The sequence below is a fragment of the Cavia porcellus genome, unplaced genomic scaffold, assembly GCF_034190915.1.
Source record: "Cavia porcellus strain 051 isolate PalLab524CR breed Dunkin Hartley unplaced genomic scaffold, mCavPor4.1 scaffold_16, whole genome shotgun sequence".
NCBI classification, from domain to species: Eukaryota; Metazoa; Chordata; class Mammalia; order Rodentia; family Caviidae; genus Cavia; species Cavia porcellus.
This window is the reverse complement of record NW_026947499.1, coordinates 36,018,389-36,033,809: the sequence shown is the minus strand read 5'-3', so window position 1 is coordinate 36,033,809 and position 15,421 is coordinate 36,018,389. Positions and strand designations below refer to the sequence as shown.

General features: G+C 46.2%; 1 protein-coding gene across 3 annotated transcripts in view; it reads right to left on the bottom strand.

Annotated features, from left to right (window-relative positions):
* Sec14l5 (SEC14 like lipid binding 5) overlaps positions 1-14,450 on the bottom strand; it is a 39,865-nt gene extending 25,415 nt beyond the window's left edge. The window contains exons 1-2 of one of the 3 annotated variants that reach the window (XM_063226428.1): positions 14,204-14,450; positions 13,360-13,509 (exon numbers count right to left, since the gene is read on the bottom strand). In XM_063226428.1, the coding sequence (XP_063082498.1) occupies positions 13,360-13,422 (63 nt within the window). In that variant the 5' untranslated portion in view covers positions 13,423-13,509; positions 14,204-14,450. The remainder of the gene's footprint in view (positions 1-13,359; positions 13,510-14,203) is intronic. The other 2 variants (XM_063226427.1, XM_003477733.4) reach the window with 2 other exon arrangements.
* Between the last annotated feature and the right edge of the window lie 971 nt (positions 14,451-15,421).

Here is a 15,421-nt window from a genome sequence, read left to right as displayed (position 1 = left end):
TCTCTGTGTGTCTGAGATAAGGTTTGGCACCAAGTGTTAGAAGTTAACTTGGTTCCGTGACACTGTGCCCTTCACAAGAGGAAGGTCCCAAGGCCCTAGGAGGGGCTGGGGATTTAGCTCAGCAACACAAGTGCCTGACTGGCAAGCATGAGGTTGTGAGTTTGATCCCCGGTACCTACCCGCAAAAAAGCCTTTAAAAAGTGCAAGACTTATACTCTGAAAATAAGAAAACATTACTGAAAGAAGTGAATGATGGCCTAAATATATTTACCCCAAATATTTTGTTCCCTTTTGAATTAATTTTTGTTTATGACATGAAATTGAAGTCATTTTCTTCCTTTGCATGTGAATAACCAGAGCCCCCAGGCCAGAATGGCCCCCGAGCCACCTATACAATCCATGTAGGCTCTGAGCTGCAGCTGCTTCCTTCTGCAGTCTGGAGAGACACAGCAGAGTGAAGATATCTGTAAGGAACTCTTGGCTATGAACCATCTTAAAAGGGGGTGAGGGTCTATGCCAGCTCCAGAAACACCAGGTCAGAACTGGTGGCATCCGTGGCAGATGTTATTTGAGTGGGGTCTGCTCTTAGCCTCACCAAGCCCATGTGCCCCAAAATTAGGATCAATGTAATCTCCAAAAGTAGTGGCGGCATCTGAGGACAGACACCTCCACCCCCTTCCCTCCCAGCTCCTGGAGGAGAGATGTGACCCAGCGGCTGAGATGGGGGAGGAGATGAACAGTGCCTTGGTGGTCATGGTGCCTCGGGTCCTATAAGGCCAGACATCCCATCCTCCCCTCAGGTCAGGAAAGCAGAGCTGCCTCCTGCCAGATGGCAAAACTGGTTGCTCTGACAGCCACTAGTGTTAGAGCAAGGAGTTCTGTGCCGCAGAAGGAAGAGGCATTTCTCCTGAGGGGAGGGTGCTGCAGAGCTTGGGGTGAACAGCTGACTCCAGAGCCAGTGTTGCATGCTCCCAGCTCAGGCAAGTCCCTAACTTTTCATAGTCCTGGAAAATGGTCCTTGTCCCATGTGCTTGTGGTTCAGAAGACAAGCCAGATTGAGCTGGTATAGAATAAGAGACCAAAGTTTGTTTTCTCCAGGCTACAGGATCCAGGCACAGGTTTGCAAGAACCAAAAACAACTCCTCATGGCCTTCAGGCACCAGCCCTGCTCCTCCTCTCCACATGGGAAAAGACTTTCAGGAAGGGAACAGTGAGAGAGGGATATGTTTCCAAATTGGTCAGGCTTGTCTGAGACCTGTTACTTTTGAACTGGATGACTTTGGGCAAGTCACTTGCCCTCTCTGTATCTTCATTTGCTCATTTATAAAACACGGTGGTAAAATTCTCATCTCCCCAGAGGGAATCTCAAAGCAGCAAGTCTGGTAAGTGTGGGCTGTACTTTGCCAGCTGTATGATCTCTCATTTAGTCTTCTGAATAGTGTCCACCCCATTTGACAGATGAGTCAACCTGAGCTCCAAGAGGCTCACTAGTTTACCCAACATCACACAGATGAGATGGTGAATCTGGATTTGAGTGCCCCTTGGGCCAGGCCCTACCCCCTTCAGCAAGCCCTTGCTCAGCTGCTGGGCTTGTCTTCATGGGCAGCTCAGAAGGAGAGCCAGCACTGTCCCCTGGGCTGTTTGGTCACATCTCCCTCTTCTACCTTGTAATGGTTAGGATCCAAAATGCTCCCAAAGAGACTCCTTGCGTTGAAGGCCACAACAAAATGGCCACAGGAGCAAGACAGATCACTCCTACTGTCATGGTTTATGTTGGTGGCTCCCAGGCCTCATGCATTTGCATTATGCATTTGTGATTGGCTCATTGTCTAGCACTTGGATTGGGGGTGTGAGTGCTACACTGGCCTAGGGGTGGAGCCAGGATGTAATATAATGGCAGGAAGAAGGTGTGTCTCGCTCTCTTTTGCCTGTTTCCTCCTTGCTGTTAGCAGCCACCATGAACTGCGGCCCAGCCATGCCACCCTGCCTTGGAGCCAACTGAGTATGGACTGAAACCTCCAAAAACTGTAAGAAATAAAACTTTCCTTTCCCAACTTTGGGCTTCAGGCATTCTGTCTCAGCAATGAGTAAAAAGTAACTAAGACACCTACCAGTGCCAGTACAATTCTACACCCCAGACCCTGGCAACCCCCTTGTCCTTTCTACATAAGCATCCACAGCAAGTGACCCATTAGGTGGGAAACTGTCCTTTACCGAGTGACCCACAGGGCCAGATAAAGTTGTTTGTACAATGTTCAGCAGTCAGACTAATCATCACTGTAGTGAGAGGAGGAGCTGGCAGTGGTCGTTGTGGGCATGTATCCTTCCAAGTCCTTCATGCTATCCCATCCAAAGCCCAAAAAATTCAGTCATATTCATCCTATGAATGAGAAGCCAAAGGTCAGAGAAGTTCAGTGACATGCCTGCCCACTGGGATGGGTCAAGCCGAGATTTGACCCTCCAGTAGTCAGGCTCCTACCTTGTGTTCTCTCCAAACACTGTCATTTCTATACAGGTGGGAGGCCTAGTTCATTTTGCTCACAGGTCATGCTCAGCCAGCCTTGACTGTCCTCTGTCACCCTGCTCCTTGGAAAGCACCAATAAGTATTCAACCATAAGCACCTCCAAAGATCCAGCTTTCCCACCTGGTATTCCCTTTCTGAGTCTGGTCAAGAGAAGACACTTAACAAACCCTGGCTGAATAAAATCCAAGTGTTTGACAAGTAGAGAGGGACTGTACTGGAAGGTGAGGGAAGAGGGACCTATGGTTGAAGGTTGTCAAGCACCACCCTGGGCTGTCATGAAGTCTTGCATGTCCTAGGCCCTACACAAAGTGATCACATCACATATATCAAAGTGCATTCACTCCCTACGATTCCATACACATGACCTTATTCAAGTGGAGGTCCAACTGACAGCTTGACACTAAGTCACACTGGACACTTATTCATTTTAACTCTGCCTGTTTCATTTTACATTATGGAACAATCATCCTGTTTTTACTCCAGGTCAGACATTGCTATGACCCTTGGGAACCTGGGGGTGAGGTTCTGAGACTAAACAGACATGGCCCCTTTGCCTTGGGTTCATCACAGGGTCTTCCATGATCAACTAGCTCACAAAACCTTCCTGCACTGGGAACTAGCTCATGTGGCCAGTTCTGTCCCTGCTCAAGGGCCTCAGCTGCAGCTCATTTCCCTACAGCTTGCCTGGCTGCTGCTGCTGAGGAGGCCTAGGCCTCTCCCCAGTGAGCAGACATGTGGCCTGGCACACAGGCAGCAAGAGGATTCAGTTACAGCCCCTCTGCCAGGACATCAACTCAGAAAAACCCAGAACCTGCCCTGGTGGGCCACAGTAGGGCAGACAAGGGCCAGCTTGCTGCACAATCTATATGGACCCTGAGCACATCAAGGTTGGAGTCTGGAGTTGACTACCCTGGATTCCTGCCCAGGTGTACCCACCTCCAGCCTGAATAACTTGGGCATAACACTTCCCTTTTCTCATCTGTTATTATAGTTTGGATCTTGAATCTCCCCCATAGGCCCACGTCTTAAAGGATGGGTCTCCAGTGTAACACTATTGGGAGGTAATGACCCGTAGGAAGTGGAGCTTAGTGGGAGGTCTTCAGGTCTTTGGCAAGGGGGCATACTCTCGAAGTGGAAAATGGGAGTTCAGCCCACCTTGCCCCTCTTTCTTACTTCCAAGACATGAGAGGCGCGATTTTTGCTCTACCACACTTCCACCCTGATGTACTACTATAACTGCCTCGCCCAGGGGCAACTGATCATGAACTGAAATCTTCAAAACTATAACACAAACCTTTCTCCTTAAAAGTTAGCTATCTCAGTAATCTATTACAACAGTAGAACATTAATAAAAACATCTATAAAGTAGATAACGTTCTAGAGCCTTCCAGCTGGCACTCAGTCATACCTATTTCTTTCCTTGGTGTATCAAACTGTTGAAGTAGGCACTGCTCTGAACTCCTGGTGCCTTTCACAATGCCTAGCATGTAGCTGGCAGTCAACAGACACTTGTGTGGTGACAGAATGGCAGAAGAGCATACCCATTAGGAGCCTGGGCTCTAGGCCTAGGTTGCCTCTCTCCAGCCACTGGCCTGGAGCAAATCACCAAGCTCTCTCAGTTCTCTACTCATTTGTAAAAAGTGTAACAAAAAGAGAACACAGTTCACCAAATGCTCACAGAAATAAAGGCATCTGTGCTCATAAAGCACTTATAATTACACCTGGCACATGGTCCATTTCACTTATGCATTTGTTAAATAAATTTAAATTTTAAAAAGGAACAAGCTTCTATAAAGTACAGAAAAGCTATTTCTGCTAATCATTTGACAGCAGATGCTTCCTCCTCTCTGTCCTTTCTTCCTGCTCTTCTTAATCCAAATTCAAAGGAAGCTGGAATACTGTTTACACTGCAACTTCCACCAAGTGTGAAGAGAGAATATCCAAATGTCACCGATGCAGCCTAGCACGTCATCTCACTCAGCACCCTGCCTTCTCGTCTCCTCGGCACAGACAGACTGAGGGCACTGACCCCCACATGATCAGGCATGACATGTACATGGCTGCAAGAGTCTCCCCAGTCAGTTTCTGACCCCTACAAACCTGGAGTCCACAGAATAGATGAGTGTCTGTCCATTCACCTCCCTCAGCTCTTTCTCACGGAAATACAATTCTTTAAAAATAAAACAAAAAAGAAATACAATTCTTATACTATATAATTCACCCTTCTAAAGCGTACAGTTCAGGGTTAGGAGTATAGCTCACTGGAAGAGCACTTGCCTAGCACATACAAGGTCTAGCTTCAATCTCCACATCACAAACATGCAAAAAGGATACAGTTCATTGTGTTTTATTTAGTATGTTCAAAAGTTATCACCATCTCCGCTGTCTAAGTCCAGAACACTTTGGTCACCTCCAAAAGAAACCCTGTACCCTTTTGAAGTCACTCGCTATTTTCTCCCCTCCCCTCAGATGTCCACTCAATCTACATTCTATCTCTGTAGATTTCCTTGTCCTGGACACTTCCTGGAGATGCAAACACATGACACTTGGTTCCCTTCATCTGGCTTCCTTCACTCAGAGTGATGTTTTCTAAGTTCATCTGTGTCATACCATAAACAAGTAAGTGCCACTACACAGGGCAGGTCCTCTGATCTCCACAGAGGTGCCCAGATGAGCTTGCTAAGTATGTCATCACACATCCTGATGGCAACAGAATCTTCCCCACTGAAGAAAGGAAGAGGTTAAGGTGAACAAGGGTAACATGACCTGGAAGCCCTTCAGATTGACTTTTGCAGGCATCTAGAAACACATAGTACACAAACATCCCACAGCTGAAAACCCACTGCCATTGTACCCAAAACCTCCACAGCCAGGGTATGCAGACATGGCCAGAGGGCAAGAACAGAGTGCAGGGGGTGGCAAAGAGAACACAGAGATCTGAACACATATCCCCACCTGTCTGTCAGCTGTTGACCTTAACTGGACCTCCCTGAGCTGCTGCCTCAGAAAAAAAGAGGAGGAAAATAACACAGGCTCTAGGAAACCACTGCAAAGATTAGAGGAAGATGACCCGTGCCATGCAATATTAGCATAGTGCCAAATGTCATGCAGTACAGGTTTGTAACGGACAAGAGTAAATAAAAGAGGACGTGAACAAATATTTGTATACAGATGTTCCTAACCAAACTATTCACAGCAGCCCAAAGGAAGAAACAATTCAAGGGTCCATCAGTAGATGCACAGTACATAGAGTGGAATGACTCAGCCATAAACAAGAACAAAGTACTAACACCTGCCACAACATGGATGAACCATGAAGACACGGTGCAGTGAAATAAACCAGACACAAAAGGGAAAATGTGGCATGATTCCTCTTGTACAAAGCATCTAAAATCACTAAACCTGTGGAGATGGAAAGTAAAATGATGCTTTTACCAGGAAACAAAGGAACAAGAGAAGATAATATTTAATGAGCCCAGAGTTTCTATTAAGGTAATGAAAGGTTCTGGAAACTGATGGTGGGGATGATGGCACAGCTATGCGAATGTGCTTAAAGCCACTAGTAGCAACTAGTAGCAGATAAGAATGGTTATAATGGAAAGTTTTAAATTATGCATATTTTATCACATTAAAGAAAAAAAAGTCAACCTTCCGTGAGATGAATTGGTCATGAACTGGAATAGAATATGTCTGTGTTTGTTTGTAGTCTCAATGTCACTGTTTCTGTGTCTACTTCATTCATCACTGAATTCCCTATGGACTGTAATACACCTGAGCTGCAGAGACAACCACTGAATGTCTCATCCAAGATGGAAGGAAGGAAGGAAAGGAGGGAGAGAAGGAGGGAGGAACGGAAGAGTGAAAGCAGGTACTAGGGAAAGAAAAAGAAAACTGAACATCTCTATAGTTAAAATAAAGGGAACTGGAACTTTGGTCTCTGATGGACCACTTATGTCTACACCCACAGCCCAGAGAATATTCTGTGCCTGTCTATTGCTGTCCACAGCGCACCTGCAGAAAGCTGACTTCTGGGAGCTACTCCTTGGGCAGGAGAATGAATGCCTGAGTACACTTCCTCTGTTGCCATAACAGGTGCATCCCTAGTGAATCAGCCATGAGCAAGACAGACAGGAAGAGTTTTGCCTGTGTGTTAACCCACTTTTCTGTTATTTGTATAAAATACTTTGACACTTGCAACTTAAAAGAGGTGAGATAGGATCAGGGATATAACTCAGTGGCACACCACTTGCCTGGCAAGCTCAAGGTCATGACTTCAGTTCCAGTACCAAAAAAAAGAGAGAGAGAGATGAGATATCTTTTGGTTTGTGGTCTCACAGGTTTCTGTCCACATCAGCTGGTTCCAAGGCAGAAACATCACGCTGGTGGGCACAGGGGAGGAAAGCTGTTCAACCCACGGCAGCCCACAGGCAGAGAGAAGGGGGGAAACCAGAGAGGAAAAGACCACATAAAGTCCCCAAGGTCACACTTCCATGACCACCCAGACACACTCAGAACTGTGTTTTTCTAATCTCCTAGGCATCTCTCAAGTCAATCAAGTTGACATTCAGCCTGTTTTTGTTTGGTTGGTCATTTGCTTGGTTTGTTCTTGAGACAGAGCCTCACTAAGTTGTTCAGGCTGACTTGAATTTATGATCCTCCTGCCTCAACCTCCCATAGCTTGAATACAGTGTATGTCACCACACCCAACTGTATTACAACCTGTTTTTGACAGGGTTCTGGACCTGCAGCTACAATAAGATACAGTTAGCCAGGGAACACAGCATCAGACTGCCATGCCTCTCTGCACCTGGAGAATATGTCAGGCCCCGCCGCCTGCCCCCAGCATCTGCACACAGACCTGCTACAGAGTCACCACATGTTGGGATTGGGCCAGGGACTTCCAGGGTCAGTGGCACTTCCCCTAATGGCTTAGAGCAGGACATTGAGTCAGCAAGACCATCCCGGAGCAGCTTGATATCAGCGAGGTAGGTCAGGCTCTTGCTCTGAGGGAAATGCTACTTTAGATTCCCCAAGAGTCTTGGGAAATTCTTGGGACCTCTGCTTCCCAGTGTTCTCCTGACTTTCAGAATGGAAACAACTCCATCCTCCTAAACCCCAAAACTGACCCTGGTACCTCCCTGCTTAAAGTCTTCCAAACCTCCCAGAGTCCTTTCCCCGCAGCCCCTGCCAACACCTGTCAACCACTTTCTGGTTCACCCTGGCATCCAACTCATCCATTTCTCTGAGAGATGAGTCCTGACCTGTAGCCCAAACCTTTCTTCCCTTAGCTATCTTAAATGACATCCAGTGGCTCCCAAAGGGCCCTTATCTGTGCTCCTACAAAGGTTAACCACGTCAACAGAATTAGATAACAGTACTGACACAGCCCCACCTTCCTGGAGTTTCCTCTAATGAAAGACCCACGTAAACAGGGCACAAGCAAGTTAACAGTGATACACTTCATCAAGTGCTCTGCCTCAAAGGTTGGGGGTCCCCTGGACCTAGCACAGGCCTTGACACACAGAAGAAAATAAGTACACATGTGCATGAATTAATGCATGCAGAAGCTAATGAATGGAGCCTTCAATTTATTTCAGGGCCCTTAGAAATCAGAAAGTCTCCTTTCTGGGCAAGAGATCACCTTTGTTTCACAGCCCAAATCAGAGCCCAAATCAGAGCCCTTCAAAGTAGATCGGGTTGCTTACCTTAATCTACTAGCAATGGGATCTGAGGATGGCCCCAGGGAACTAATTTAAACTCACTTAAATAAGGCCTCTGCCGCTGTATTAGAACTACTTCCATGACAACCATTTCAACTCTAACTGCTTTTGGCCTGACCTGCAAGAATTTCCCTTTTCAGGCTACTACTGTTGAACAATCCATTTGCTAAATTACAAGTTGCTTATCAGTACAACAAGGCCAGGTCTTTAAATATTTTAACATTTAATCATTAAGTGACAGAGCCTCCCCTTTAAGAAATCCTACTCCCAGCCAACTTCCTTTTTTGGCTTTGAGAATCACAGGTGACCTGAAGCCATAGGGTATGTAGCCCAATAAGGCTCCAGGGCAACAGCTACAACAGAGGACCAGGTCATTCCTGAAGCCACTCTGCCCAGGCTGGTCCCCAAATGTCTCAGGATTGTCGGAACCAGAATCTCAAATATCTGGCTGTGAGCTCAGTCTGTGGGGTCAGATTCTCTAAGTTCCAATTCCTGATATGCTATTTGCTGAGTGTGACAGGCTGAATCTATTCCCTTAAAACAGATACGTAGATATCCTAATCCCAGATATCCGCAAATGTGATTTTATTTGGACACAGGATCTTTATAGAAGTAATCAGGTTAAAATGAAATCATTAGAGTGTCTTATAGGCAGACCTATTGGCACAGGCCTGTAAACCCAGCTACTTGGGAGGCTGAGGCAAAAGATCACAAGTTCAAGTTTAGCCTGAGCAACTTAGCAAGACTCTGTCTCAAAACGTAAAAATTAAAAAAAAATTTTTTTAAACTTTCCCCTAGTACCAGGAGAAAAAATCCAAATGGACTCAGAATACTCTCTCAGACCAAGCAAGTACTATAGATGAGTCTGCTGAATATAATTTAAAATAGACTGCAGAGGGCCAGGGATATAGCTCAGTGGCCTCATGCCAGCTTGGCAAGTGCAAGGTTATCAGTTCAATCCCCAGTACCAAAAAATAAAATAAATAAATAAATAAATAAAATAAAATAGACCACATAGATCCACACCAAACCCACCACCATGCACAGCAAGATGTCTCTGGAAGGATTATATCCACACAAACACCTGTGCACAAAGATTTATAGCAGCATTAATCATAATAAGCCAAAACTGGACACACTTTACATGTCCACCAACTAATGAATGGATAGACAAAATGTAATAATTCACACAATTAAATATTATTTGGCCATTAAAAGGAATGTAGTACCTAAACATACTACCATATGGGTAAGCCTTGAAAATATCACACTTAGGGGTTGGGGATTTAGCTCAGCTGCATAAGCGCCTGCCTTGCAAGCAGGCAGTCGTGAGTTCGATCCCCGGTACCGATAAAAAGGAAAAAGACAAAAAAAAAAAAAAAAAAAAAAAAGAAAGAAAAGAAAAGAAAATATCACACTCATAGGTACATGCTCAAACTCAACATGTAAACACTCAGCCTTATAGCATGTCAATCATACCTGAACAAAGTGTTTTTTTTAATATATTAAGTGAGAGAAGCTAGACAAAAATGACTATAAATTATAAGATGCCATTTGCAGAAAAGGCTAATTCAGCCAGGGATGTAGCTCAGCAGCACAGCGCTTGCCTGGCAAGCACAAGACGCTGAGTTCAATTCCTGGTACCAAAAAAAAAAAGAAAAAGAAAAGGCAAATTCATAGGACAGGAAGTAGCTGAATTGTTGTATGGGGTGTGGAGTGACAGGTGAGGCTAGGAGATGATAGCTAAAAGGTATGTAATGGTACTTTTTTTGAAGGGTGATAAAAATGTTCTAGGACTGTGATAGCAAACCATTTAGAGCTTTCAATGGTACAATCAGCCCAACGCAAGCATGCGTACCATAGGTTCACCATCACTGTTCTAAGGACTGAGTATAACTCAGTGGTATAGCACATGCTTAGCATGCATGAGGCCCTGGGTTCAATCCTAAGCATAGAGAAAGAGAGAAGGAAAGAGAGACAAAGAGTGACAGAGAAAGAGACAGAGAGAGTCAGACAGAGAGAGAGACTACTAAAAACCATTGCTTGTGAACATCTTTTACATGGAAGAAATGTATAATATTTGGCTTTCAGGTCAACAAATCTATACATAAATAAAATCAACCCAAGCAGTATTTCAGGAGTTCTAACAGTGTAAGAAGACAGTTTCAAGCACCTACCTCCCCGGATTTAATCTTCACTTCAACTCTCTCTGCTCCCCACCAATGGCCTTTCTTAACTCCATATTCCAGGTGAGAAACTGAGGCTCAGAAGAATTTCAGAATTTGCAGTGGGTTGGAACAGGGATCCAACATTGGAGGGGGGCACTGCCACTAGTATCCATTTGGAAAACAAATAATCTAGAACCCACACAGACAATACCCCACCCCAACCCTTCCCCACCCCTACATTTCTTGGACCTGTCATTCAAAGGGAGGACCCTCCCCAACCTCGGATGCTTCACATCCCCCTGTTGTCTAGATTGTATCTGCCAGGTAATAATAGCCCATGGCCTGACTTCAGGAATTCAAAATGCTGTCAGGAAAGAAGACAGATGCCCAGTCCCACTTGTAAAAGCAAACTTGGCAGGAATTTAGAGATCAAAGCCATTGATTAAATTAGATACTGTTTAAAAGAGAAAGAGAAAAAATAATTTTAAAAAATTAACCTTGAGTCATTTGGGTGAACTTTTGAAGAAGCGAGACGCGTTTCAATTCTCTGGTCAGTTTTGTTCAACAAAAGCCAAAGGGCCATCTCCTCCACTGCTCATTCAGTGAAAACAGCTGAGTTCATCCGAAAACCTCCCAGCATCTGACCCACACTGAGAGCAAGTGTTTAACCGGGAAACAAAGGGGACATTAAGTGAAGAAAATCCCTTTATGCCTACACAGCCACAAGTTATGTGGAGTTATGCAGCTATTTTGGGGACAATAATGTTTTGTAAATAGTCGGTAAAGTGGCTTTGTTGGAGGTGTCGCTGTGCTTGGCTTGGGACCACAAGGACTACATAGAAGATAGGATAGCATGGCTGTGACAAACCTTTTTAAATACATGAGTAACTGAAATTAACACAGGTAGAAATATTTGAAATCTGGTTTGTTTTTTATTCTACCCACTTTAATACCTAGAGACTGTTAACAGAGAGTAAACTGAGCTCTGCCCTTGACTACAGAACACACAGCTTACAAAGTATGTTTCATACACTCCAATAAGGGCAAAGCTAGTGTGTCACTGGCCCTACTGATACAGTCTGAAGTGCTGCATTTTGGGCACGTTGAGTTTTTAAGGCACAATGGCTGTAAGCATTTTTAGGTTTAGATTTATTAAACCCATGTAATAATTGATTTTCTATTCTACAGTTATGTGTCTAGCTTTATAGCCAAGAAACATGGGTCCCTGTGCTGTTCCAGAAGGTGAGACAGATTCTCTTTTCTGTTGAATGAATGAATGAATGAATGAATCCTCAAGTCTTCTCAAACTATAAGAACTGTCAGGAGCCTTAGACCAAGGAATATTATTTATACTTATCTATCATTCATTATCTGCATTGTATGGACTGGACCCTGTGCTGGGCAACACACACACACAGAGTCACTTTTAATCCTCATGACAATCACAGGAAGTGTGTATAACCATCCCTATTACACACAATAATACAGAAACTGAGGCTCAGAGAAGTCAGTGACTTTCCAAGGACACACAGCAGAGCATCAAGGACCCAGATCTTCTGATACCATATGGCTAGGTCTCTTTACCACCCACAGAGTCCCATCCACCACACAGAAGGAGAGTCACTGCCGCAGGCTTTACTGACAGCAGTAGCCAGACTGATAGAACATTCCATCTGCGTCACATCCTGTACTAGGAATTTGGCATAAATTGATTCATTTCCTCCACATACATACTGTCAGAATTTGGGAACCAGTTGATCACCATTTTAAAGATGAGAATTTGAAGCTCGTAGAGGTTAATCGACTTGACCAACTAGTCAATTGTGAAGCTGGGATATGACCCAGGCCTGTCCTTGACTTTCTGCTATCTTAGGATCTTTTGCATGTCACAGAAAAACACATACAGATTGTTTTTGTGATGTCTTTTAATTCATTATCTAACTATAGATACATATGCATGTAGATGCATACAGTAGGATCATATAGGTAGGACACACACATAGCCACCAACTGACATGAAAGTGTTGCAAAGAATGCTGGTGTTGTGCAGCTAGGGAGTGGAGCAGATGGAGGTAGATTCTGACACTTTCCGTATACTTATTTATAAGACCTTGTGTGATACAGAGACTGCTGTACAAGGCCTACTATGTGCCAGGCATGTGAATTACCTTGCTTACTCCTCACTACAATCCCACAGCATTGCTCCTCATTTTCCCAGGCACATAAGGAAAATTCAAAGAGGCAGAATAATGGCACTAAGACAGAATTCCAGGTCTGCCTGTACAAGTGCAAAGACCACTAGTGCAAAAGAACAAGAACTTGGTCCAGTTTCAGATTCAGCTAACTTGCTATACAACACTGATGGGTTGCAAAGCTTCTCTGAGTCTACCCTGAGCAGCCCTGTGCCCAGACCCTTCCTACAAACTCACCCTTCTCTTCTCCCATTCCAAATTCCTCAAAGGAGAAGGGGGAGTTGTGAGAAGGAGGACACCGAGGGTCTCAAGGTTAAAGCTGAGGCTCTGAGCCCTGACTCCTTCTCTCTTGAGGTACAGAATTTGGTGTCACCTCTCCATCTGGATAAGCCTGAGGTAAAACAGGACTAATGAAGGAAACATCATATATGAAGACTCTGAGCAGTAAACATTCAATGAATGTCAGCTATCACATTGTCATCATCATCATCATCATCATCATCATCATCATCAGTATTATTATGGCACCAGTAGCCCAGCTGCTGATGTCTTTATTTTCTGGCAGTCTGAAGGGAGAGATAGGTTCAACAAGAGGAGGACATGAGGTCACTAGTCAGGGATCCCAGAAGTTCTGTAAAGGTGGGAAGGGACAGCCAGGCAGAGGAGCCACAGCAGGCTCCCTCTCCTTCCCACTACAGCCAACCTGAGTCTCTCCAACCATCACATGAGGGGCCCAAGGATGAGGGTCACTTACTGCCATGACCAGCTCAAAGGGGTGCTTGTAGACTCGAACAGGAGACTGGTATTTCTGCACCATGTTCCTCACACAGGCAGGGCTGAGTACAGAGCCTGGGGTGAGGGATGACTGGTGAGGTTGCAGCTCCACTCTCACGAAGCAGGAACCCTGCGCAAGAGTGCAAGGGTAAGCCCAGCCCCTTGGCCACACTTACACTTTGCCCCAACCCAGTACGCCAAGAGAAAGGCAAGGGTGGTTCCCAAACTACTCCAGGCCAGATCTCAGAGACTGGTTCTGTCCACAGCCCACTGCCCCAGACTATATTCACCCCTCCAAGAGCAGATACCACCCCACACATTCCTCTATTACCATCCCTTCACCGTGAGGACCCCAGAACTACCCTCACCACGCCCCACAAGAAAACAGATACAATTGCAGTTCTTACACTCCCACATACTCTTCACATACGTGCCCTACAGCTTGCCAAAGATTCTTGACCCAAAGCCCCCCAAATATCCTTGTACCTGGTCTCCCATTTTCTTTCAAGACACCCAGACACAGTCTTCACCAGTTTCTGCACTGTCTCTGTCACAGGCATGCACACGTGCACGACACTCCACCCACACAACACTGCCCTTGCACACTCACCCAACTTTGCACCCACACCCAACTCACTGAAGCACACACTTACCCAACTCCATGCTCACACACAGTTCCCATGTTGTGTACTGACATTTACACATACCGAAGCAAACACGCACACACACTCACACACACACACACACACACACACACAGAGAGAGAGAGAGAGAAAAGCATGCACACACTAATCCCAGACACAGACCCCAGCAGCTCTGCTCACCTTTGCCCTAGAAGCTGCTGGGGGGGTCCACCTGGTCGGGGCGCTGAACCGGCAGCAACCCCAGCAGTTGCCTGGTCAGGAGCGAAACTCCAGGGGCAGAGTATGACCGCGGCAGCCTGGCGCGAGGCTTTGGGCCCTGCACACTGTGTGGCCGGCCAGCAAGGAAGAGACTCGAGGGCGGGAGTGAGACTCGCAGAGCTTGGAGCGTTCCAGTACCCGGGACAGCGGAGACCTCGGCCTGGCCCCGCCCCGGCCTGGCCCCGCCCAACTCTAAGTCCCCCCCCCCACTGGTCCCGCCCTGCTCTAATTCCGCCCAAATTTAGTTCCGCCCCTTGATTTACATGTGGTATTTGACTCCACCTCCAACCCCGCCCTTGATCCAGATTGGCCACTCTTGGACACGACCCCGCCCTTATGCTGGCAACAGACCAGGGGAAGAGCTCAATCCCCACACTTTGCCCTAGGAACAGCCCCGCCTGGACACACTTTGCTCCCCACGGACCCCGCCCCTCCAGAACAATTTCCGGTCTACTCTGCGCTGCGCACGTCTTTGGTGGCTCGGATTAACTTGGTCTCCACCTGCTGCACTGGGGTTTGAGTCCGCTCCTCCCGTGGCCACTCCCCAGAACCCGTTGTCCTGCCCCAGGCCCTCTCATGCATCATTCATTTACTTTGGTGTCTGGACTCCTCCAGAGTTAGTCAACAAAAAGTACACAAGACAAAAGTCCTTGCCCCGTGGAGTTTACATTATAGTAGGGGAGACAGACATTAAATAAATAAGGCAAACTCAATATGTGAGATGAAAAGGTGTTCAAGCAAGGAAGGGGTTCAAGTAGCCAGAAGAGTGAGGGAGGATGCGATTTGCCCAGCACCCTCAGGTTGAGTCTTAGCCAAATCATTCCAGTCCTCGCCTGGCCGCTGCACTGGGCGGGGCGGGGGCACTTCCTTCCTATAACCGCCTTTCTTCCATTCCTCAGCTGTTTGGCCTACAGGTGCCAGGGAACGTGCTCTGGATAGCATTTTTACTCAAGTCCTCATTCACTCGACCTTTGTTTGCAAACACACACTTTGTGCCAGGCCTGGGTGAACTCATCCTCGGGCCTCTGGTCACAAATGTATCACTGCAACTTGCAGTAACCCGCTCCTCTTCTCCCCCACCCTCAGCCTGCATCATGCTCTAACCCCTGTGCTCACTTTCATCTGTATGTGACTTTCTGG